The 23,271-nt window shown below is 52.8% G+C and overlaps 1 protein-coding gene across 1 annotated transcript in view; it reads left to right on the forward strand.

Moving 5' to 3' along the window:
• Positions 1–23,271, forward strand: part of LOC148145920 (microtubule-actin cross-linking factor 1, isoforms 6/7-like) — a 165,616-nt gene that overhangs the window by 63,768 nt on the left and 78,577 nt on the right. Inside the window, exons 4-6 of the mRNA XM_087999756.1 lie at positions 15,254–15,423; positions 18,458–18,617; positions 22,837–23,031. Of these exons, the coding sequence (XP_087855882.1) occupies positions 15,254–15,423; positions 18,458–18,617; positions 22,837–23,031 (525 nt within the window). The remainder of the gene's footprint in view (positions 1–15,253; positions 15,424–18,457; positions 18,618–22,836; positions 23,032–23,271) is intronic.

Consider the following 23,271-nt stretch of genomic DNA (forward strand, 5'->3'; position numbering starts at 1 on the left):
TGCCCCGTTTACTTTCTGTGTGCCCCGTTTACTTTCCGTGTGCCCCGTTCACTTTCCGTGTTTCCTGTTCACTTTGCGTGTGCCCCGTTCACATTCCGTGTGCCCATGTTCACTCCGTGTGCCCTGTTCACACCGTGTGCTCTGTTTACTTTCTGTGTGCCGCGTTCACTTTCCGTGTGCCCCATTCACTTTCCATGTGCCCTGTTCACTCCATGTGTCCCGTTCACGTTCCATGTGCCCTGTTCACTCCGTGTGCCCCGTTCACACCGTGTGCCCCGTTCACTTTCCGTGTGCCCCATTTACTCTCCGTGTGCCCCGTTCACTTTCCATGTTTCTTGTTCACAATCCGTGTGCTCTGTTCACTCCGTGTGCCCCATTCACTTTCCGTGTGCCCCGTTCACTTTGCGTGTGCCCCGTTCACTTTGCGTGTGCCCCGTTCACTTTCTGTGTGCCCCGTTCACACCGTGTGCCCCGTTCACTTTCCGTGTGCCCCATTTGCTCTCCGTGTGCCCCGTTCACTTTCCGTGTGCCCCATTTACTCTCCGTGTGCCCCGTTCACTTTCCGTGTTTCTTGTTCACAATCCGTGTGCTCTGTTCACTCCGTGTGCCCCATTCACTTTCCATGTGCCCCGTTCACTTTGCGTGTGCCCCGTTCACTTTGCGTGTGCCCCGTTCACTTTCTGTGTGCCCCGTTCACACCGTGTGCCCCGTTCACTTTCCGTGTGCCCCATTTGCTCTCCGTGTGCCCCGTTCACTTTCCGTGTGCCCCATTTACTCTCCGTGTGCCCCGTTCACTTTCCGTGTTTCTTGTTCACAATCCGTGTGCTCTGTTCACTCCGTGTGCCCCATTCACTTTCCATGTGCCCCGTTCACTTTGCGTGTGCCCCGTTCACTTTCTGTGTGCCCCGTTTACGTTACGTGTGCCCTGTTCACTTTCCGTGCGCCCTGTTCACTACGTGTGCCTCGTTTACGTTCCGTGTGTCCTGTTCACTTTCCGTGCGCCCTGTTCACTACGTGTGCCTCGTTCACTTTCCATGTGCCCCGTTCACTATCCATGTGCCCTTTCTCTTTCCGTGTGCCCCGTACACTCCATGTGCCTCGTTCACTTTCCGTGTGCCCCGTTCACTTTCCGTGTGCCCTGTTCACTTTCTGTGTGCCCTGTTCACTTTCCGTGTGCCCCGTTCACTTTCCATGTGTCCTGTTCACTCCGTGTGCCCCGTTCACTCCGTGTGCCCTGTTCATTTTGCGTGTGCCCTGTTCACTCCGTGTGCCCCGTTCACTTTCCGTGTGCCCTGTTCACTCCGGGTGCCCCGTTCACTCTGTGTGCCCCGTTCACTCCGTGTGCCCCGTTCACTTTGCGTGTGCCCTGTTCACTCCGTGTGCCCTGTTCATTTTGCGTGTGCCCTGTTCACTCCGTGTGCCCTGTTCATTTTCCGTGTGCCCCATTCACTTTGCGTGTGCCCTGTTTACTTCCCGTGTGCCCCGTTCACTTTGCGTGTGCCCCATTCACTTTCCGTGTTTCCTGTTCTCTTTCCGTGAGCCCCATTCACTTTCTGTGTGCCCCGTTTATTTTCCGTGTGCACCGTTCACTTTGCGTGTGCCCCGTTCACATTCCATGTGCCCATGTTCACTCCGTGTGCCCTGTTCACACCGTGTGCCCCGTTCACTCCGTGTCCCCCGTTCACTCTGTGTGCCTGGTTCACTATCCATGTGCCCTTTCTCTTTCTGTGTGCCACGTTCACTCCGTGTGCCCCGTTTACGTTCCGTGTGCCCTGTTCACTTTCCGTGTGCCCTGTTCACTTTCCGTGTGCCCCGTTCACTTTCCGTGTGCCCCATTCACTTTCCGTGTGCCCTGTTCAATCCGTGTGCCCCGTTCTCTCTGTGTGTCCGGTTCACTTTGCGTGTGAACGGTTCAATCCATGTGCTTAGTTCACTCTACGTGTACCCCGTTCAATTTCCGTATCATCCGTTCACTTTCCGTGTGCCCTGTTCACTTTCTGTGTGCCCCGTTCACTTTCCGTGTGCCCCTTTCACTTTGAGTGTGCCCCGTTCACTTTCCGTGTGCCCTGTTCACTTTGCGTGTGCCCCGTTTACTTTGCGTGTGCCCCTTTCACTCCGTGTGCCCCGTTCACTCCGTGTGCCTCGTTCACTTTCCATGTTTCCTGTTCACTTTCCGTGTGCCCTGTTCACTCCATGTGCCCCGTTCATTTTCCGTGTGCCCTGTTTTCTCCGTGTGCCCCGTTAACGTCCGTGTGCCCTGTTCATTTTCCGTGTGCCCCATTCACTTTGCGTGTGCCCTGTTCACTTTCCGTGTGCCCCGTTCACTCCATGTGTCCCATTCACTTTGCGTGTGCCCCGTTCACTTTCCGTGTGCCCCATTTGCTCTCCGTGTGCCCCGTTCACTTTCCGTGTGCCCCATTTACTCTCCGTGTGCCCCGTTCACTTTCCGTGTTTCTTGTTCACAATCCGTGTGCTCTGTTCACTCCGTGTGCCCCATTCACTTTCCATGTGCCCCGTTCACTTTGCGTGTGCCCCGTTCACTTTGCGTGTGCCCCGTTCACTTTCTGTGTGCCCCGTTCACACCGTGTGCCCCGTTCACTTTCCGTGTGCCCCATTTGCTCTCCGTGTGCCCCGTTCACTTTCCGTGTGCCCCATTTACTCTCCGTGTGCCCCGTTCACTTTCCGTGTTTCTTGTTCACAATCCGTGTGCTCTGTTCACTCCGTGTGCCCCATTCACTTTCCATGTGCCCCGTTCACTTTGCGTGTGCCCCGTTCACTTTGCGTGTGCCCCGTTCACTTTCTGTGTGCCCCGTTTACGTTACGTGTGCCCTGTTCACTTTCCGTGCGCCCTGTTCACTACGTGTGCCTCGTTTACGTTCCGTGTGTCCTGTTCACTTTCCGTGCGCCCTGTTCACTACGTGTGCCTCGTTCACTTTCCATGTGCCCCGTTCACTATCCATGTGCCCTTTCTCTTTCCGTGTGCCCCGTACACTCCATGTGCCTCGTTCACTTTCCGTGTGCCCCGTTCACTTTCCGTGTGCCCTGTTCACTTTCTGTGTGCCCTGTTCACTTTCCGTGTGCCCCGTTCACTTTCCATGTGTCCTGTTCACTCCGTGTGCCCCGTTCACTCCGTGTGCCCTGTTCATTTTGCGTGTGCCCTGTTCACTCCGTGTGCCCCGTTCACTTTCCGTGTGCCCTGTTCACTCCGGGTGCCCCGTTCACTCTGTGTGCCCCGTTCACTCCGTGTGCCCCGTTCACTTTGCGTGTGCCCTGTTCACTCCGTGTGCCCTGTTCATTTTGCGTGTGCCCTGTTCACTCCGTGTGCCCTGTTCATTTTCCGTGTGCCCCATTCACTTTGCGTGTGCCCTGTTTACTTCCCGTGTGCCCCGTTCACTTTGCGTGTGCCCCATTCACTTTCCGTGTTTCCTGTTCTCTTTCCGTGAGCCCCATTCACTTTCTGTGTGCCCCGTTTATTTTCCGTGTGCACCGTTCACTTTGCGTGTGCCCCGTTCACATTCCATGTGCCCATGTTCACTCCGTGTGCCCTGTTCACACCGTGTGCCCCGTTCACTCCGTGTCCCCCGTTCACTCTGTGTGCCTGGTTCACTATCCATGTGCCCTTTCTCTTTCTGTGTGCCACGTTCACTCCGTGTGCCCCGTTTACGTTCCGTGTGCCCTGTTCACTTTCCGTGTGCCCTGTTCACTTTCCGTGTGCCCCGTTCACTTTCCGTGTGCCCCATTCACTTTCCGTGTGCCCTGTTCAATCCGTGTGCCCCGTTCTCTCTGTGTGTCCGGTTCACTTTGCGTGTGAACGGTTCAATCCATGTGCTTAGTTCACTCTACGTGTACCCCGTTCAATTTCCGTATCATCCGTTCACTTTCCGTGTGCCCTGTTCACTTTCTGTGTGCCCCGTTCACTTTCCGTGTGCCCCTTTCACTTTGAGTGTGCCCCGTTCACTTTCCGTGTGCCCTGTTCACTTTGCGTGTGCCCCGTTTACTTTGCGTGTGCCCCTTTCACTCCGTGTGCCCCGTTCACTCCGTGTGCCTCGTTCACTTTCCATGTTTCCTGTTCACTTTCCGTGTGCCCTGTTCACTCCATGTGCCCCGTTCATTTTCCGTGTGCCCTGTTTTCTCCGTGTGCCCCGTTAACGTCCGTGTGCCCTGTTCATTTTCCGTGTGCCCCATTCACTTTGCGTGTGCCCTGTTCACTTTCCGTGTGCCCCGTTCACTCCATGTGTCCCATTCACTTTGCGTGTGCCCCGGTCACTTTGCGTGTGCCCCATTCACTTTCCGTGTGCCCTGTTCACTTTCCGTGTGCCCCGTTCACTCCGTGTGCCCTGTTCACTTTCCGTGTGCCCCGTTCAATCCGTGTGCCCCGTTCAATCCGTGTGCCCGGTTCACTTTGCGTGTGAATGGTTCAATCCATGTGCTCCGTTCACTTTCCGTGTGCCCCGTTCACGTTCCGTGTGCCCTGTTCACTTTCCGTGTGCCCCATTCACTTTCCGTGTGCCACATTCACTTTCTGTGTGCCCTGTTCACTCTGTGTGCCCCGTTCACTTTCCGTGTGCCCGGTTCACTTTGCGAGTGCCCCGTTCAGTCCGTGTATCCTGTTCACTTTGCGTGTGCCCCATTCACTTTGCGTGTGCCCTGTTCATGTTCCGTGTGCCTCATTCACTTTGCGTGTGCCCCGTTCACTTTCCGTGTTTCCTGTTCACTTTCCGTGTGCTCTGTTCACTTTCCGTGTGCCTGGTTCACTTTCCGTGTGCCCCGTTCGCTTTCCGTGTGCTCCGTTCGCTTTCTGTGTGCCCTGTTCACTCCATGTGCCCCGTTCACTTTCCGTGTGCCCCGTTCACGTTCCGTGTGCCCTGTTCACTTTCCGTGTGCCCTGTTCACTTTCCGTGTGCCCTGTTCACGTTCCGTGTGCCCCGTTCACGTTCCGTGTGCCCTGTTCACTTTCCGTGTGCCCCGTTCGCGTTCCGTGTGCCCCGTTCACTTTCCGTGTGCCCTGTTCACTTTCCGTGTGCCCTGTTCACTTTCCATGTGCCCTGTTCACTCCGTGTGCCCCGTTCACTCCGTGTGCCCCGTTCAATCCGTGTGCCCCGTTCTCTCTGTGTGCCCCGTTCACTCCGTGTGCCCCGTTCACTTTGCGTGTGCCCCGTTCACTTTGCGTGTGCCCCATTCACTCCGTGTGCCCCATTCACTTTCCGTGTTTCCTGTTCACTTTCCGTGAGCCCCATTCACTTTCCGTGTGCCCCGTTTACTTTCCGTGTGCCCCGTTCACTTTGCGTGTGCCCCGTTCACCTTCCGTGTTTCCTGTTCACTTTGCGTGTGCCCCGTTCACATTCCATGTGCCCATGTTCACTCCGTGTGCCCTGTTCACACCGTGTGCCCCGTTTATTTTCCGTGTGCCCCATTCACTCCGTGTGCCCCGTTCACTTTCCGTGTGCCCCATTCACGTTCCATGTGCCCCATTCACTTTCCGTGTGCCACGTTCACTCCGTGTGCCCCGTTTACGTTCCGTGTGCCCTGTTCACTTTCCGTGCGCCCTGTTCACTCTCCGTGTGCCCCGTTCACTCTCCGTGTGCCCCGTTCACTCTGTGTGCCTGGTTCACTTTGCGTGTGCCTGGTTCACTTTGCGTGTGCCTCATTCACATTGCGTGTGCCCCGTTCACTTTCCGTGTGACCTGTTCACTCCGTGTTCCTCATTCACTTTCCGTGTGCCCCGTTCACTCTCCGTGTGGCCCGTTCACTCCGTGTGCCCCATTCACTTTTGTGTGTGCCCGGTTCACTTTGCGTGTGCCACGTTCACTCCGTGTGCCCCGTTCACTCCGTGTGCCCCGTTAACTCTGTGTGCCTGGTTCACTTTGCGTGTGCCCCGTTCAGTCCGTGTGTCCTATTCACTTTGCGTGCGCCCCATTCACTTTGCGTGTGCCCCGTTCACTTTCCGTGTGCCTGGTTCACTTTCCGTGTGCCCTGTTCACTCCGTGTTCCTCATTCACTTTCCGTGTGCCCCGTTCACTTTCCGTGTGCCCTGTTCACTCTCCGTGTGGCCCGTTCACTCCGTGTGCCCCATTCACTTTGTGTGTGCCCCGTTCACTTTGCGTGTGCCCCGTTCACATTCCATGTGCCCATGTTCACTCCGTGTGCCCTGTTCACTCCGTGTGCCCCGTTCATTTTCCGTGTGCCCCGTTCACTTTCCGAGTGCCCTGTTCACTCTCCGTGTTTCCTGTTCACTTTGCGTGTGCCCCGTTCACATTCCATGTGCCCATGTTCACTCCGTGTGCCCTGTTCACACCGTGTGCCCCGTTTACTTTCCGTGTGCCCCGTTCACTCCGTGTGCCCCGTTCATTTTCCGTGTGCCCCGTTCACTTTCCGTGTTTCCTGTTCACTTTGCGTGTGCCCCGTTCACATTCCATGTGCCCATGTTCACTCCGTGTGCCCTGTTCACACCATGTGCCCCGTTTACTTTCCGTGTGCCCCGTTCACTCTCCGTGTGCCATGTTCACTCTCCGTGTGCCATGTTCACTCCGTGTGCCCCGTTCACTCTGTGTGCCTGGTTCACTTTGTGTGTGCCCCGTTCACTTTGCGTGTGCCCCGTTCACTTTCCGTGTACCCTGTTCACTCCGTGTTCCTCATTCACTTTCTGTGTGCCCCATTCACTTTTTGTGTGCCCCGTTCACTTTGCGTGTGCCACGTTCACTCCGTGTGCCCCGTTTACGTTCCGTGTGCCCTGTTCACTTTCTGTGCGCCCTGTTCACTACGTGTGCCCCGTACACTCCGTGTGCCTCGTTCACTTTCCGTGTGCCCCGTTCACTTTCCATGTGCCCTGTTCACTCCGTGTGCCCCGTTCACTCCGTGTGCCCCGTTCACTTTGCGTGTGCTCTGTTCACTCCGTGTGCCCTGTTCATTTTGCGTGTGCCCTGTTCACTCCGTGTGCCCCGTTCACTTTCCGTGTGCCCTGTTCACTCCGTGTGCCTCGTTCACTTTCCGCGTGCCCCGTTCACTTTGCGTGTGCCCTGTTCACTTTCCGTGTGCCCCGTTCACTTTCCATGTGCCCTGTTCACTCCGTGTGCCCCGTTCACTCCGTGTGCCCCGTTCACTTTGCGTGTGCCCTGTTCACTCCTTGTGCCCTGTTCATTTTGCGTGTGCCCTGTTCACTCCGTGTGCCCTGTTCATTTTCCGTGTGCCCCATTCACTTTGCGTGTGCCCTGTTTACTTTCCGTGTGCACCGTTCACTTTGCGTGTGCCCCGTTCACATTCCATGTGCCCATGTTCACTCCGTGTGCCCTGTTCACACCGTGTGCCCCGTTTACTTTCCGTGTGCCCCGTTCACTCCGTGTCCCCCGTTCACTCTGTGTGCCTGGTTCACTTTGCGTATGCCCCGTTCACTATCCATGTACCCTTTCTCTTTCTGTGTGCCACGTTCACTCTGTGTGCCCCGTTTACGTTCCGTGTGCCCTGTTCACTTTCCGTGTGCCCCGTTCACTTTCCGTGTGCCCCGTTCACTTTCCATGTGCCCTGTTCACTCCGTGTGCCCCGTTCCCTCTGTGTGCCCCGTTCACTTTCCGTGTGCCTTGTTCAATCCGTGTGCCCCGTTCTCTCTGTGTGTCCGGTTCACTTTGCGTGTGAACGGTTCAATCCATGTGTTTAGTTCACTCTCCGTGTACCCCGTTCAATTTCCGTGTCATCCATTCACTTTCCGTGTGCCCTGTTCACTTTCCGTGTGCCCTGTTCACTTTCTGTGTGCCCTGTTCACTCCATGTGCCCCGTTTACTTTGCGTGTGCCTGTTTTAAAAAATTCTCAAGGTCAAGGACCAGGCTCGCAGGAAAGTCGTCTGACACAGAACAAACAGCCAAGAGGCGAGTCTGCTAGAATATAAGTGTTTTATTCCCCGCAGCGTCGCCACAACCAGGTCTCGTACTTACAACGGGTCTGGTTTATACTCACTCTACATGTTACCGGAACTGGGAGCCGTCAGTTCTCGTAGAGCGGTTGCCAACAACCCACGCTCGGCGGTTAAACGCAACCCCGGAGCAGACTCACCGAACTGGAGACTTTTCCAGCTGATATACTCTTTTCCAGATATAAACATTCATGTGAACAGCAGAGCAAGGCTAAAAAACACATTCCATTCTGGTTACATACAGATAAGAAGATTCACACGGGGAGGTGTGTAATAAGATTCACACGGGACTAAGCAACACCTCCATTCCGGTTAGATTCACACATGTATTGGGACATAATTTTACACCACAGTGCCCTGTTCACTTTGCGTATGCCCCGTTCACGTTCCGTGTGCCCTGTTCACTCCATGTGCCCCGTTCATTTTCCGTGTGCCCTGTTTTCTCCGTGTGCCCCGTTCACTTTCTGTGTGCCCTGTTCGCTCCATGTGCCCCGTTCACTTTCCGTGTGCCCCGTTCACGTCCGTGTGCCCTGTTCATTTTCCGTGTGCCCCATTCACTTTGCGTGTGCCCTGTTCACTTTCCGTGTGCCCCGTTCACTCCGTGTGTCCCATTCACTTTGCGTGTGCCCCGGTCACTTTGCGTGTGCCCCATTCACGTTCCGTGTGCCCTGTTCACTTTCCGTGTGCCCCGTTCACTCCGTGTGCCCTGTTCACTTTCCGTGTGCCCCGTTCAATCCGTGTGCCCCGTTCAATCCGTGTGCCCGGTTCACTTTGCGTGTGAATGGTTCAATCCATGTGCTCCGTTCACTTTCCGTGTGCCCCGTTCACATTCCGTGTGCCCCGTTCACTTTCCGTGTGCCCCATTCACTTTCCGTGTGCCACATTCACTTTCTGTGTGCCCTGTTCACTCTGTGTGCCCCGTTCACTTTCCGTGTGCCCGGTTCACTTTGCGAGTGCCCCGTTCAGTCCGTGTATCCTGTTCACTTTGCGTGTGCCCCATTCACTTTGCGTGTGCCCTGTTCATGTTCCGTGTGCCTCATTCACTTTGCGTGTGCCCCGTTCACTTTCCGTGTTTCCTGTTCACTTTCCGTGTGCTCTGTTCACTTTCCGTGTGCCTGGTTCACTTTCCGTGTGCCCCGTTCGCTTTCCGTGTGCCCCGTTCGCTTTCTGTGTGCCCTGTTCACTCCATGTGCCCCGTTCACTTTCCGTGTGCCCCGTTCACGTTCCGTGTGCCCTGTTCACTTTCCGTGTGCCCCATTCACTTTGCGTTTGCCCTGTTCACTTTCCGTGTGCCCCGTTCACTTTGCGTGTGCCCGGTTCACTTTGCATGTGCCCCGTTCAGTCCCTGTGTCCTGTTCAATTTACGTGTGCCCCATTCACTTTCCGTGTGCCCTGTTCATGTTCTGTGTGCCTCATTCACTTTGCGTGTGCCCCGTTCACTTTCCGTGTTTCCTGTTCACTTTCCGTGTGCCTGGTTCACTTTCCGTGTGCCCCGTTCACTTTCCGTGTGCCCCGTTCACTTTCCGTGTGCCCCGTTCACGTTCCGTGTGCCCTGTTCACTTTCCATGTGCCCCGTTCACGTTCCGTGTGCCCTGTTCACTCCATGTGCCCCGTTCACTTTCCATGTGCCCCGTTCACGTTCCGTGTGCCCTGTTCACTCCATGTGCCCCGTTCACTTTCCATGTGCCGAGTTCACTTTCCGTGTGCCCTGTTCACTTTCCGTGTGTCCCGTTCACTTTCCGTGTGCCCCGTTCAATCCGTGTGCCCCGTTCTCTCTGTGTGCCCGGTTCACTTTGCGTGTGAACGGTTCAATCCATGTGCTCTGTTCACTTTCCGTGTGCCCCGTTCACGTTCCGTGTGCCCTGTTCATTTTCCGTGTGCCCCATTCACTTTGTGTGTGCCCTGTTCACTTTCCGTGTGCCCCGTTCACTCCGTGTGCCCCGTTCACTTTGCGTGTGCCCCGGTCACTTTGCGTGTGCCCCGTTCACTTTCCGTGTGCCCTGTTCACTTTCCGTGTGCCCCGTTCACTTTCTGTGTGCCCCGTTCACTCCATGTGCCCTGTTCACTTTCCGTGTGCCCCGTTCAATCCGTGTGCCCCGTTCTCTCTGTGTGCCCGGTTCACTTTGCGTGTGAATGGTTCAATCCATGTGCTCCGTTCACTTTCCGTGTGCCCCGTTCACGTTCCGTGTGCCCTGTTCACTTTCCGTGTGCCCCATTCACTTTGCGTTTGCCCTGTTCACTTTCCGTGTGCCCCGTTCACTTTCCGTGTGCCCAGTTCACTTTGCGTGTGCCCCGTTCAGTCCCTGTGTCCTGTTCACTCTGTGTGCCCCGTTCACTTTCCGTGTTTCCTGTTCACTTTCCGTGTGCTCTGTTCACTTTCCGTGTGCCTGGTTCACTTTCCGTGTGCCCCGTTCGCTTTCCGTGTGCCCCGTTCGCTTTCTGTGTGCCCTGTTCACTCCATGTGCCCCGTTCACTTTCCGTGTGCCCCGTTCACGTTCCGTGTGCCCTGTTCACTTTCCGTGTGCCCCATTCACTTTGCGTTTGCCCTGTTCACTTTCCGTGTGCCCCGTTCACTTTGCGTGTGCCCGGTTCACTTTGCATGTGCCCCGTTCAGTCCCTGTGTCCTGTTCAATTTACGTGTGCCCCATTCACTTTCCGTGTGCCCTGTTCATGTTCTGTGTGCCTCATTCACTTTGCGTGTGCCCCGTTCACTTTCCGTGTTTCCTGTTCACTTTCCGTGTGCCTGGTTCACTTTCCGTGTGCCCCGTTCACTTTCCGTGTGCCCCGTTCACTTTCCGTGTGCCCCGTTCACGTTCCGTGTGCCCTGTTCACTTTCCATGTGCCCCGTTCACGTTCCGTGTGCCCTGTTCACTCCATGTGCCCCGTTCACTTTCCATGTGCCCCGTTCACGTTCCGTGTGCCCTGTTCACTCCATGTGCCCCGTTCACTTTCCATGTGCCGAGTTCACTTTCCGTGTGCCCTGTTCACTTTCCGTGTGTCCCGTTCACTTTCCGTGTGCCCCGTTCAATCCGTGTGCCCCGTTCTCTCTGTGTGCCCGGTTCACTTTGCGTGTGAACGGTTCAATCCATGTGCTCTGTTCACTTTCCGTGTGCCCCGTTCACGTTCCGTGTGCCCTGTTCATTTTCCGTGTGCCCCATTCACTTTGTGTGTGCCCTGTTCACTTTCCGTGTGCCCCGTTCACTCCGTGTGCCCCGTTCACTTTGCGTGTGCCCCGGTCACTTTGCGTGTGCCCCGTTCACTTTCCGTGTGCCCTGTTCACTTTCCGTGTGCCCCGTTCACTTTCTGTGTGCCCCGTTCACTCCATGTGCCCTGTTCACTTTCCGTGTGCCCCGTTCAATCCGTGTGCCCCGTTCTCTCTGTGTGCCCGGTTCACTTTGCGTGTGAATGGTTCAATCCATGTGCTCCGTTCACTTTCCGTGTGCCCCGTTCACGTTCCGTGTGCCCTGTTCACTTTCCGTGTGCCCCATTCACTTTGCGTTTGCCCTGTTCACTTTCCGTGTGCCCCGTTCACTTTCCGTGTGCCCAGTTCACTTTGCGTGTGCCCCGTTCAGTCCCTGTGTCCTGTTCACTCTGTGTGCCCCGTTCACTTTCCGTGTGCCCGGTTCACTTTGCGAGTGCCCCGTTCAGTCCGTGTATCCTGTTCACTTTGCGTGTGCCCCATTCACTTTGCGTGTGCCCTGTTCATGTTCCGTGTGCCTCATTCACTTTGCGTGTGCCCCGTTCACTTTCCGTGTTTCCTGTTCACTTTCCGTGTGCTCTGTTCACTTTCCGTGTGCCTGGTTCAATTTCCGTGTGCCCCGTTCACTTTCTGTGTGCCCCGTTCACTTTCCGTGTGCCCGGTTCACTTTGTGAGTGCCCCGTTCAGTCCGTGTATCCTGTTCACTTTGCGTGTGCCCCATTCACTTTGCGAGTGCCCTGATCATGTTCCGTGTGCCTCATTCACTTTGCGTGTGCCCCGTTCACTTTCCGTGTTTCCTGTTCACTTTCCGTGTGCTCTGTTCACGTTCCGTGTGCCCCGTTCACTTTCTGTGTGCCCTGTTCACTCCATGTGCCCCGTTCACTTTCCGTTTGCCCCGTTCACGTTCCGTGTGCCCCGTTCACTTTCCGTGTGCCCCATTCACTTTGCGTTTGCCCTATTCACTTTCCGTGTGCCCCGTTCACTTTCCGTGTGCCCGGTTCACTTTGCGTGTGCCCCGTTCAGTCCCTGTGTCCTGTTCACTTTCCATGTGCCCCGTTCACTTTCCGTGTGCCCCGTTCACTTTCTGTGTGCCCTGTTCACTCCGTGTGCCCCGTTCACTTTCCGTGTGCCACGTTTACTTTCTATGTGCCCCGTTCACTCCATGTGCCGAGTTCACTTTCCGTGTGCCCTGTTCACTTTCCGTGTGTCCCGTTCACTTTCCGTGTGCCCCGTTCAATCCGTGTGCCCCGTTCTCTCTGTGTGCCCGGTTCACTTTGCGTGTGAACGGTTCAATCCATGTGCTCCGTTCACTTTCCGTGTGCCCTGTTCACGTTCCGTGTGCCCTGTTCATTTTCCGTGTGCCCCATTCACTTTCTGTGTGCCCCGTTCACTCCGTGTGCCCCGTTCACTTTGCCTGTGCCCCGTTCACTTTCCGTGTGCCCCGTTCACTTTCCATGTGCCCCGTTTACTCCGTGTGCCCTGTTCACTTTCCGTGTGCCGCATTCTCTCTGTGTGCCCCGTTCACTTTGCGTGTGCCCCGTTCACTTTCCGTGTTTCCTGTTCACTTTCCGTGTGCTCTGTTCACTTTCCGTGTGCCCTGTTCACTTTCCGTGTGCCCCATTCACTTTCCGTGTGCCCTGTTCACTTTCCGTGTGCCCCGTTCACTCCGTGTGCCCCGTTCACTCTGTGTGCCCTGTTCACTTTCCGTGTGCCCCGTTCAATCCGTGTGCCCCGTTCACTCTGTGTGCCCGGTTCACTTTGCGTGTGAATGGTTCAATCCATGTGCTCCGTTCACTTTCCGTGTGCCCCGTTCACGTTCCGTGTGCCCTGTTCACTTTCCGTGTGCCCCATTCACTTTGCGTTTGCTCCGTTCACTTTCCGTGTGCCCCGTTCACTTTGCGTGTGCCCCGTTCACTTTCCGTGTTTCCTGTTCACTTTCCGTGTGCTCTGTTCACTTTCCGTGTGCCTGGTTCACTTTCCGTGTGCCTGGTTCACTTTCCGTGTGCCCCGTTTACTTTCCGTGTGCTCTGTTCACTTTCCGTGTGCCTGGTTCACTTTCCGTGTGCCCCATTCACTTTGCGTTTGCTCCGTTCACTTTCCGTGTGCCCCGTTCACTTTCCGTGTGCCCCGTTCACTTTGCGTGTGCCCCGTTCACTTTCCGTGTTTCCTGTTCACTTTCCGTGTGCTCTGTTCACTTTCCGTGTGCCTGGTTCACTTTCCGTGTGCCCCGTTCACTTTCCATGTGCCACGTCCTCTTTCCGTGTGCCCCGTTCACTCCGTGTGCCCCGTTTACTTTCCGTGTGCTCTGTTCACTTTCCGTGTGCCTGGTTCACTTTCCGTGTGCCACGTCCTCTTTCCGTGTGCCCCGTTCACTCCGTGTGCCCCGTTTACTTTCCGTGTGCCCTGTTCACTTTCCGTGTGCCCCGTTCACTCCGTGTGCCACGTCCTCTTTCCGTGTGCCCCGTTCACTCCGTGTGCCCCATTCACTTTCCGTGTGCCCTGTTCACTTTCCGTGTGCCCTGTTCACTTTGCGTGTGCCCCATTCACTTTCCGTGTGCCCTGTTCACTTTCTGTGTGCCCTGTTCACTCCGTGTGCCCTGTTTACTTTCCGTGTGCCCCGTTCACTTTGCGTGTGTCCCATTCACTTTCCGTGTGCCCTGTTCACTCTGTGTGCCCTGTTCACTCCGTGTGCCCTGTTCACTTTCCGTGTGCCCCGTTCACTTTCCGTCTGCCCTGTTCACTCTGTGTGCCCCGGTCACTTTGCGTGTGAACCATTCAATCCATGTGCCCTGTTCACTTTCCGTGTGCCCTGTTCATGTTCCGTGTGCCCTGTTCACTCCGTGTGCCCCGGTCACTTTGCGTGTGCCCCGGTCACTTTGCGTGTGCCCCGTTCACTCCGTGTGCCCATTCACTCCGTGTGCCCCGTTCACTCCGTGTACCCTATTCACTCCCCATAAACCCATTCACTGTTTCAACATAGAACAATCCAGCGCAGAACTGGCCCTTCGTCCCTCGGTGTTGCGCTGACCTGTGAACTATTCTCAGCTCATCCCCCTACACTATCCCATCATCATCCATGTGCTTATCTAAGGATTGTTTAAATCTCCCTAATGTGGCTGAGTTGACTACATTAGCAGGTCGGGCATTCCACGCCCTTACCCCTCTCTGAGTAAGGAACCTGCCTCTGACATCTGTCAGGCATGGAGGAAGTGGTTGAGTGAGGGAGCTGTGGTTTACTAAAGTTAAATCTCTGTCCATGAGAAGTCATTGGCAAATAGGATCAGGGAAAATAAATGTGAGGTGACGCGCTTTGGGAAGAATAACAGGAAGGCAGATTACTGGGTCAATGGAAAGATTCTTGGTAGTGTGGATGTGCAGAGGGATCTTGGAGTCCATGTACATAGATCCCTGAAAGTTGCCACCCAGGTGGATAGTGCTGTTAAGAAGGCATACGGTGTGTTAGCTTTCATTGGTAGGATTGAGTTCTGGAGTCATGATGTTATGCTGCAACTATACAAAACGTTAGTGCGGCCTCACTTGGAATATTGTGTACAGTTCTGGTCCCCATATTTTGGGAAGGATGTGGAAGCATTGGAAAAGGTGCAGAGGAAATTTACCAGGATGTTGCCTGGTCTGGAGGGAAGATCTTATGAGGAAAGGCTGAGGGACTTGGGTGTGTTCTCATTGGAAAGAAGAAGGCTAAGGGGGGATTTGATAGAGACATACAAGATGGTCAGAGGATTAGATAGGGTAGACAGTGAAAGACTTTTTCCTAGGATGATGACATCAGCTTGTACGAGGGGACATAACTACAAATTGAGGGGTGAGAGATTTAAGACAGATGTCAGAGGCAGGTTCTTTACTCAGAGTATTTGGGGGGTGGAACGTACTGCCTGCAACAGTGGTAGACTTGCCAACACTAAGGACATTTAAATGGTCATTGGATAAATATATGGATGAGAATGGAATAGTGTAGGTTAGATAGGCTTCAGATTGTTTTCACAGGTCAGAGCAACATCGAGGGCCGAAGGATCTGTACCACTCTGGAATGTTCTATGTTCACTCCCCATGTGTCCTGTTCACTGTCACAGTGTCCCACAAACATTATTTTAAATGTGAAAATGTAAGAATTGTTGGCTTTTGAATTCAGGAATTAATGAAAGAGCTGCGAGGGAAAAGGGCAGTTTATGAAGTGACATTGAGAATCGGGAAGGCGCTAATGGACAAAGCAGAACATCCAGGCGACCGGGAAGATCTGCAGGAGCTGGTGACAGACCTGAGTGAACACTGGAACAGCCTGAATGGAAAATCTCTGTGCAGGTATTGATTCACATTCAGGGATCTGTGGATAAACACTCCAAGATCCCTCTGAGCTTCCGAGTACCCTGACATTGAATATTCCCTCATCTTCTTTCAAAGTGCATCACTTCACATTTATCAAGCTCAAATTCCATCTGCCACTGATCTATCCACCTGACCAACTGGGTCATACTGTTCTGTAACCAAAGACCTTCCTACTCACTGACATCCACCAGACCAATCTTTCCATCATCAACATTTCATCCACATCATTTATATAAATCACAAACAACAAGGGACCCAGTGGTGGGGACCTCAGTGAACCCTGGAACGCAGCACTGCACACTGTCTGCCATTTGGTCAACGACCCATTTAGTCCACCTTGGTTTCCCGTCTGCCAATCAGTTTCTCTGTTTGAATCCATCCACTTATTTCTTTCGCATTACATAGTACCTGGTTTAGGACTGCATGTTCTCCACTTGGTTCCTCAATGAATTGGTCCAGAAAATCAAGCCATACACAGAAATTTACCAAAGACCCTCAGGCAGCACCTTCCAAACCCACGACCACTTCCATCTAGAAGGGCAAGGGCAGCAGATACATGGGAACACCACCCCCTGCAAGTTCCCCTCCCAGCCACTCACTATCCTAACTTGGAAACATATCGCCATTCCTTCATTGTCACCAGGTCTGAGAATTCCCTCCTAAAGGCATTGTGGGTCAACTCAAGGAGGTGAACTGCAGCGGGTCAGGAAGGCAGCTCACCCCCACCCTCACAAGGGGCAATTAGGGACGGGTAATAAATACCGGCCCAACCAGTGACACCCACATCTCATGTGCGAATGAGAAAAAAAATCACTTTGGACATTACTGTGGTCATCATTCCCTGAAACCCAGACAAATGGCACTGCATATTCTCCATGAACAGACATTTGTTACACACAAAGAAATGAAGCTATCTTAACATGAAATACAGAGATTTTGAATCGGTCTGCAAAACAGAACTTCAGACTATTCCCCACCATTTTACAGTGATGTGAACCAAAGAATTAATCCCTTATCCTGAGTCTTTAATTTTGGTGTAACCGATTCTTCCTGTATCGTTCCTGAAAACAATGTGGGCGGTACAGTGGCTCAGTGGTTAGCACTGCTGCCTCACAGCACCAGGGACCTGGGTTCGATGCTAGCCTCGGGCGACTCTCTGTGTGGAGTTTGCACATTCTCCCCGTGTCTGCGTGGGTTTCCTCCAGGTGCTCCGGTTTCCTCCCAAAGTCCAAAGATGTGCAGGTTAGGTGAACTGGCCATGCTAAATTGCCCGTAGTGTTCAGAGATGTGCAGGCTGGGTGGGTTACGGTAATAGGGTAGAAGAATGGGTCTGGGTGGGTTACTCTTCGGAGGGTCGATGTGAACTTGTTGGGCCAAATGGCCTGTTTGCACACTGTAGAGATTCGATGATAAAACTATGATGTACTCTTCCATATACATGAGCAGAGCTGAGATCCTTCATTGTCTCAGATTAATAACCTACAGACTGTAAGGCAAACCCTCCTGTCCGTCTGAGCTTACTCAGCCCCTTAACTACTTTGAAAAAAAAATCTCTTCTCTCAATGAGACACCATTCTTACTTTTGAGCTCAATCAGATTTCCTCCTGACCCTCTAAAATCACTCAACCTCAAGAATTTCAAACATCTAGATTATTGTAAATGACAAAAAACAGCCAGTGACCCCTCTCCTGTTCGAGGCCACCTCAGGAAAAGCAATTTTCCGCACACCCTCCAGGAGTCCCGCAGTCTCTCAAACAGCGGAATAGGTTCCTGGGCAGTAAATGCTGGCCCAGCCAATGATGCTGGTGTCCCACGTGGCAATAAAATAAACATTACTAACGAGAGGGACTTTCTTGTTTGAACGTCCTGTATCCTTGTTGGAAATACTGTGTCATTTTCTTTTGTGCTGATAATGATTTCAATTCTCTTGGTTCAGGGATAAATGTTGTCTTCAGTGCCCCTCAACAGGCACCACAAGATCTCCAACACTGCCTTACATTGACCCTCCGACAATGCAGCACTCCCTCAGCACTGACCCTGCAACAGTGTAACGCTTGCTCAACACTGACCCTCTGACAGTGCAGCGCTCCCTCTACACTGACCCTCCGACAGTGCCCACTCCCTCAGCACTGACCCTCCGACAGTGCGGTACTCCCTCAGCACTGACCCTCCCATAGTGCAGCGCTCCCTCTGCACTGACCCTCTGACAGTGCCCACTCCGTCTGCACTGACCCTCCCATAGTGCGGCACTCCCTCAGCATTGACCCTCCGACAGTGCCCACTCCGTCTGCACTGACCCTTCCATAGTGCGGCACTCCCTCAGCACGGACCCTCCGACAGTGCAGCGCTCCCTCAGCACTGACCCTCCGATAGTGCAGCACTCCCTCAGCACTGACCCTCCGACAGTGCAGCGCTCCCTCAGCACTGACCCTCCGATAGTGCAGCACTCCCTCAGCACTGACCCTCCGACAGTGCGGCACTCCATCAGCACTGACCCTCCGACAGTGCGGCGCTCCCTCAGCACGGACCCTCCGACAGTGCAGCGCTCCCTCAGCACTGACCCTCTGACAGTGCAGCGCTCCCTCAGCACTGACCCTCTGACAGTGCAGCGCTCCCTCAGCACTGACCCTCCGACAGTGTGGTGCTCCCTCAGCACTGACCCTCTGACAGTGCAGTGCTCCCTCAGCACTGACCCTCTGACAGTGCGGCACTCCCTCAGCACTGACCCTCCGACAGTGCAGCGCTCCCTCAGCACTGACCCTCCGACAGTGCAGCGCTCCCTCAGCACTGACCCTTCGACAGTGCAGCGCTCCCTCTACACTGACCCTCTGACAGTGCAGCGCTCCCTCAGCACTGACCCTCCGACAGTGTGGTGCTCCCTCAGCACTGACCCTCCAATAGTGCAGCGCTCCCTCAGCACTGACCCTCTGACAGTGCAGCGCTCCCTCAGCACTGACCCTGTAGCTGGTTGTTTCCATTGATTCTTGACGGGTATTATCTGGTTTTACAGGCAGTCCATGATTGAAGAAGTTTTATTGTCTTCGGGTAGATTGAGTGAATCTCTGCAGGTGGTGTTGGACTGGTTGTACAGGGCAGAGGTCACACTGAATGAGCAAGCCCGAGTAAGTGGTGACGTCCAATCTGTGAAAACGTTCATTGAGAACCACAAGGTAACTGTTCATGTTCTTATTGTGTATCCATCACTTCATGTCTCTGCTGTTTCCATCCTGTCCCTACACACTGTTAGTCAATGGAGCTCACTGTCCAAGCTCAGAGACACTGTGGGCTTGGCAATTCCATGGGGAAGATCCATCACAAATTTAAATCTCCCAAAAACAGCTCTAGGGAATTCCCCCATCCGAGGGTAGGTCCGATCAAGGACAGTAGTGGGAGACTGTGTATTGAGTCGGAAGAGATAGGAGAGGTCTTGAACAAGTACTTCTCTTCAGTATTTACGAACGAGAGGGACCGTATTGTAGAAGAGGAGAGTGTGAAATGGACTGGTAAGCTAGAAGAGATACCTGTTAGGAAGGAAGATGTGTTGGACATTTTGAACAACTTGAGGATAGACAAGTCCCCGGGGCCTGACGGGATATATCCTAGGATTATGTGGGAAGCAAGAGAGGAAATTGCAGTACCGTTGGCAATGATCTTCTCGTCTTCACTGGCAACGGGGGTGGTACCAGGGGACTGGAGAGTAGCGAATGTTGTGCCCCTGTTCAAAAAAGGGAATAGGGATAACCCCGGGAATTACAGGCCTGTTAGTCTTACTTCTGTGGTAGGCAAAGTAATGGAAAGGGTACTGAGGGATAGGATTTATGAGTATCTGGAAAGACACTGCTTGATTAGGGACAGCCAGCACGGATTTGTGAAGGGTAGGTCTTGCCTTACAAGTCTTATTGAATTCTTCGAGGAGGTGACCAAGCATGTGGATGAGGGAAGAGCAGTGGATGTAGTGTACATGGATTTTAGTAAGGCATTTGATAAGGTTCCCCATGGTAGGCTTATGCGGAAAGTCAGGAGGCATGGGATAGAGGGAAATTTGGCCAATTGGATAGAAAACTGGCTAACCGGTCGAAGGCAGAGAGTGGTGGTAGATGGTAAATATTCAGCCTGGAGCCCAGTTACAAGTGGAGTTCCGCAGGGATCAGTTCTGGGTCCTCTGCTGTTTGTAATTTTTATTAATGACTTAGATGAGGGAGTCGAAGGGTGGGTCAGTAAATTTGCAGATGATACGAAGATTAGTGGAGTTGTGGACAGTGAGGAGGGCTGTTGTCGGCTGCAGAGGGACTTAGATATGATGCAGAGCTGGGCTGAGGAGTGGCAGATGGAGTTCAACCCTGCCAAGTGTGAGGTTGTCCATTTTGGAAGAACAAATAAGAATGCGGAATACAGGGTTAATGGTAGGGTTCTTAGTCAGGTGGAGGAACAGAGGGATCTTGGCGTCTATGTACATAGATCTTTGAAGGTTGCCACTCAGGTGGATAGAGTTTGTAAGAAGGCCTATGGAGTATTATCGTTCATTAGCAGAGGGATTGAATTCAAGAGTCGTGAAGTGATGTTGCAGCTGTACAGGACTTTGGTTAGGCCACAGTTGGAGTACTGTGTGCAGTTCTGGTCGCCTCACTTTAGGAAAGATGTGGAAGCTTTGGAGAGGGTGCAGAGAAGATTTACCAGGATGTTGCCTGGAATGGAGAGGAAGTCGTACGAGGATAGGTTGAGAGTTCTCGGCCTTTTCTCGTTGGAACGGCGAAGGATGAGGGGTGACTTGATAGAGGTTTATAAGATGATCAGAGGAATAGATAGAGTAGACAGTTAGAAACTTTTTCCCCGGGTACAACAGAGTGTTACAAGGGGACATAAATTTAAGGTGAAGGGTGGAAGGTATAGGGGAGATGTCAGGGGTGGGTTCTTTACCCAGAGAGTGGTGGGGGCATGGAATGCGCTGCCCGTGGGAGTGGTAGAGTCGGAATCATTGGCGACCTTTAAGCGGCATTTGGATAGGTACATGGATGGGTACTTAATCTAGGTTAGAAGTTCGGCACAACATCGTGGGCCGAAGGGCCTGTTCTGTGCTGTATTGTTCTATGTTCTATGTTCTATGTTCTAATCTCTGACTCCTGCAAACAGTTTCCCTGAACAGGGCTTTTATATATTAGATTACTTACAGTGTGGAAACAGGCCCTTCGGCCCAATAAGTCCATACCGACCGACCGAAGCGCAACCCACCCATACCCCTACATTTACCCCTTACCTAACACTACGGGCAATTTAGCATGGCCAATTCACCTGACCTGCACATCTTTGTGACTGTGGGAGGAAACCGGAGCACCCGGAGGAAACCCACGCAGACACGGGGAGAACGTGCAAACTCCACACAGTCAGTCGCCTGAGGCGGGAATTGAACCCTGGTCTCTGGTGCTGTGAGGCAGCAGTGCTAACCACTGTGCCACCGTGCCGCCCATATATTCTTAAGAAGGCACTCATTGCCTGAATTTATCATCCAGATACACATCATACCCCCTCCCCCACCCTAAATACCTGACCCCTTTCCCAACTTCTCCTCCCAAACACCCAGCCAATCTCCCACCTCCCTCAACCCCTCCTTCAACTCACCCTCCAACACATTTGCTCCCTCTCCATGCCGAAGAACTGATCAACAAACCTCCCCACGTCTGTCCACAGTTAATTCATAGAACAGAGCAATACAGCGCAGCACAGGCCCTTCTGCCCTCAATGTTGCGCTCATCTATGGAACCATTCTGAAGAGGAGAAAGTGAGGTCTGCAGATGCTGGAGATCAAAGTTGAAACTTTATTGCTGGAACAGCACAGCAGGTCAGGCAGCATCCAGGGAACAGGAGATTCGACGTTTCGGGCACAGGCCCTTCTTCAGGAATCATTCTGAAGCCCACCTAACTTATATTATTCCATTTTCATCCATATGTTTATCCAATGATCATTTAAAAGCCCTTAAAGTTAGCAAGTCTATTACTGTTGCAGGCAGTGCGTTTCACGTCCCTCCTCCTCTGAGTAAAGAAACTACCTCTGACATCTGTCCTATATCTATCACCCCTCAATTTAAAGCTATGATCCCTCGTGCTCGCCGTCACCATACTTGGTAAAAGGCTCTCCCTGTTCACCCTATCTGACCCTCTGATTATCTTATATGTCTCTATTAAGTCACCTCTCAACCTTCTTCTCACTAATGAAAACAGTCTCAGTTCCCTCAGCCTTTCCTCATAAGACCCTGCATTCATACCAGGCAACATCCTCGTAAATCTCCTCTGAACCCTTTCCGAAGCTTCCACATCCTTCCTATAATGCAGTGACCAGAACTGTATGCAATACTCTAAATGTGGCCGCACCAGAGTTTTGTACAGCTGCAACATGACCTCATGGCTCCGAAACTCAATCCCACTACCAATAAACACCAACACACCATATGCCTTCTTTTGCTCTATCAAACTAGGTCACAACTTTCAGGGATTTACACACCTGGACACTGAGATCTCTCTGCTCATCTACACTGCCAAGAATTTTACCATTAGCCCAGTACTCTGCATTCCTGTTACTTCTTCCAAAGTGAACTACCTCACACTTTACCACATTAAACTCTATTTACCATGTCTCAGCCCAGTTCTGCAGCTTATCTATGTCCCTCTATAACCTGTAACATCCTTCAGCACTACCCAACTCTGCTGACCCTACTGTCATTTGCAAATTTACTAATCAACTCCTCGCCAGAGTAGCTGCAGTCTCATTCAAATACACACGACTGCTCACCATGTTGTGTTGGTGGAATCCTTCCACTATGACACTGCCATTCCTTCAGTGTCGCTGGGTCAAAATCCTGGAATTCCCTCCTTAATGACATTGTGGATCTACCCACAGCACATGGACTGCAGTGGTTCAAGAAGGCAGCTCACCCCCACCTTGTCAAGGGGCAACTAGGGACAGGCTATAAATGCATGTCCCAGAAATAATAAAAAAAAAGTTTCCCTGTGCCATTGACTTATTCTTGAAGGCAGAATTTTGTCTTAAAACCTGTTAAAAACGATGAGCATTGTAAGCTGCCAATAGATGCCAAGTGGAAGCCTCCAGGAATCTCAGGCCTGAGCAACATTGCCACTTCATTTCTTTGTCTGAAATCACTGTCAGAATTTCAAAATGTCAGCTGCTGTTTCACAAAGTCCCCGACTCCCAGAGTCAATAATCACTTCAGTCAAAGCCACGCGAGTCATTTAGAACTGGACTTTTTATCTATTTCTGTTGTACTTTCTATCATACTTTTAGCTCATGGTCAGATGAGTGCTGTGAATATTAAGACTTACTTCTGGTTGATAAACAGCTAAAGTTTCAGATTCAGTTCTGTCTGGGTCCATCTGCAGGTCTTTCAGAAGGAGTTGGGCAAACGGGCCAGTTGTGTGAGGGCTCTGAAACGTACCTTCAGGGAGCTGAACAAAAACACAGGTGTCAACTGTGTCTGGCTGAAAGCTCAGATGGAGGAACTGAATAAACAGTGGGAGCACGTGTGCAACATTTCCGTCTTGAAGCAGTCTCTGCTTGAAGCTGCACTGTGTCAGGTAGGAACCTGGTGTCAACCATCACCTTATCACATTGTCAACAAGTGTAACCCTGAGGAGCTCATACTCTTGTGCGTGATGGTGACTGAGCGGCTCATTGTTGAGCAACAATATACATCAGATGCCTTAAGGGACTGGAATTCTGCTGTAGTCTTTTTTGTACCTCGGTCTGCTTTAGGCCTGATTGGAGTCAGGGATATTCAGACCTGATTTATCTGCTCCTTCATGTTATCTCATGCT

This window comes from Chiloscyllium plagiosum, unplaced genomic scaffold, assembly GCF_037043375.1.
Source record: "Chiloscyllium plagiosum isolate Xiang-an unplaced genomic scaffold, Cpla_swu_hap1 HiC_scaffold_23, whole genome shotgun sequence".
NCBI lineage: Eukaryota > Metazoa > Chordata > Chondrichthyes > Orectolobiformes > Hemiscylliidae > Chiloscyllium > Chiloscyllium plagiosum.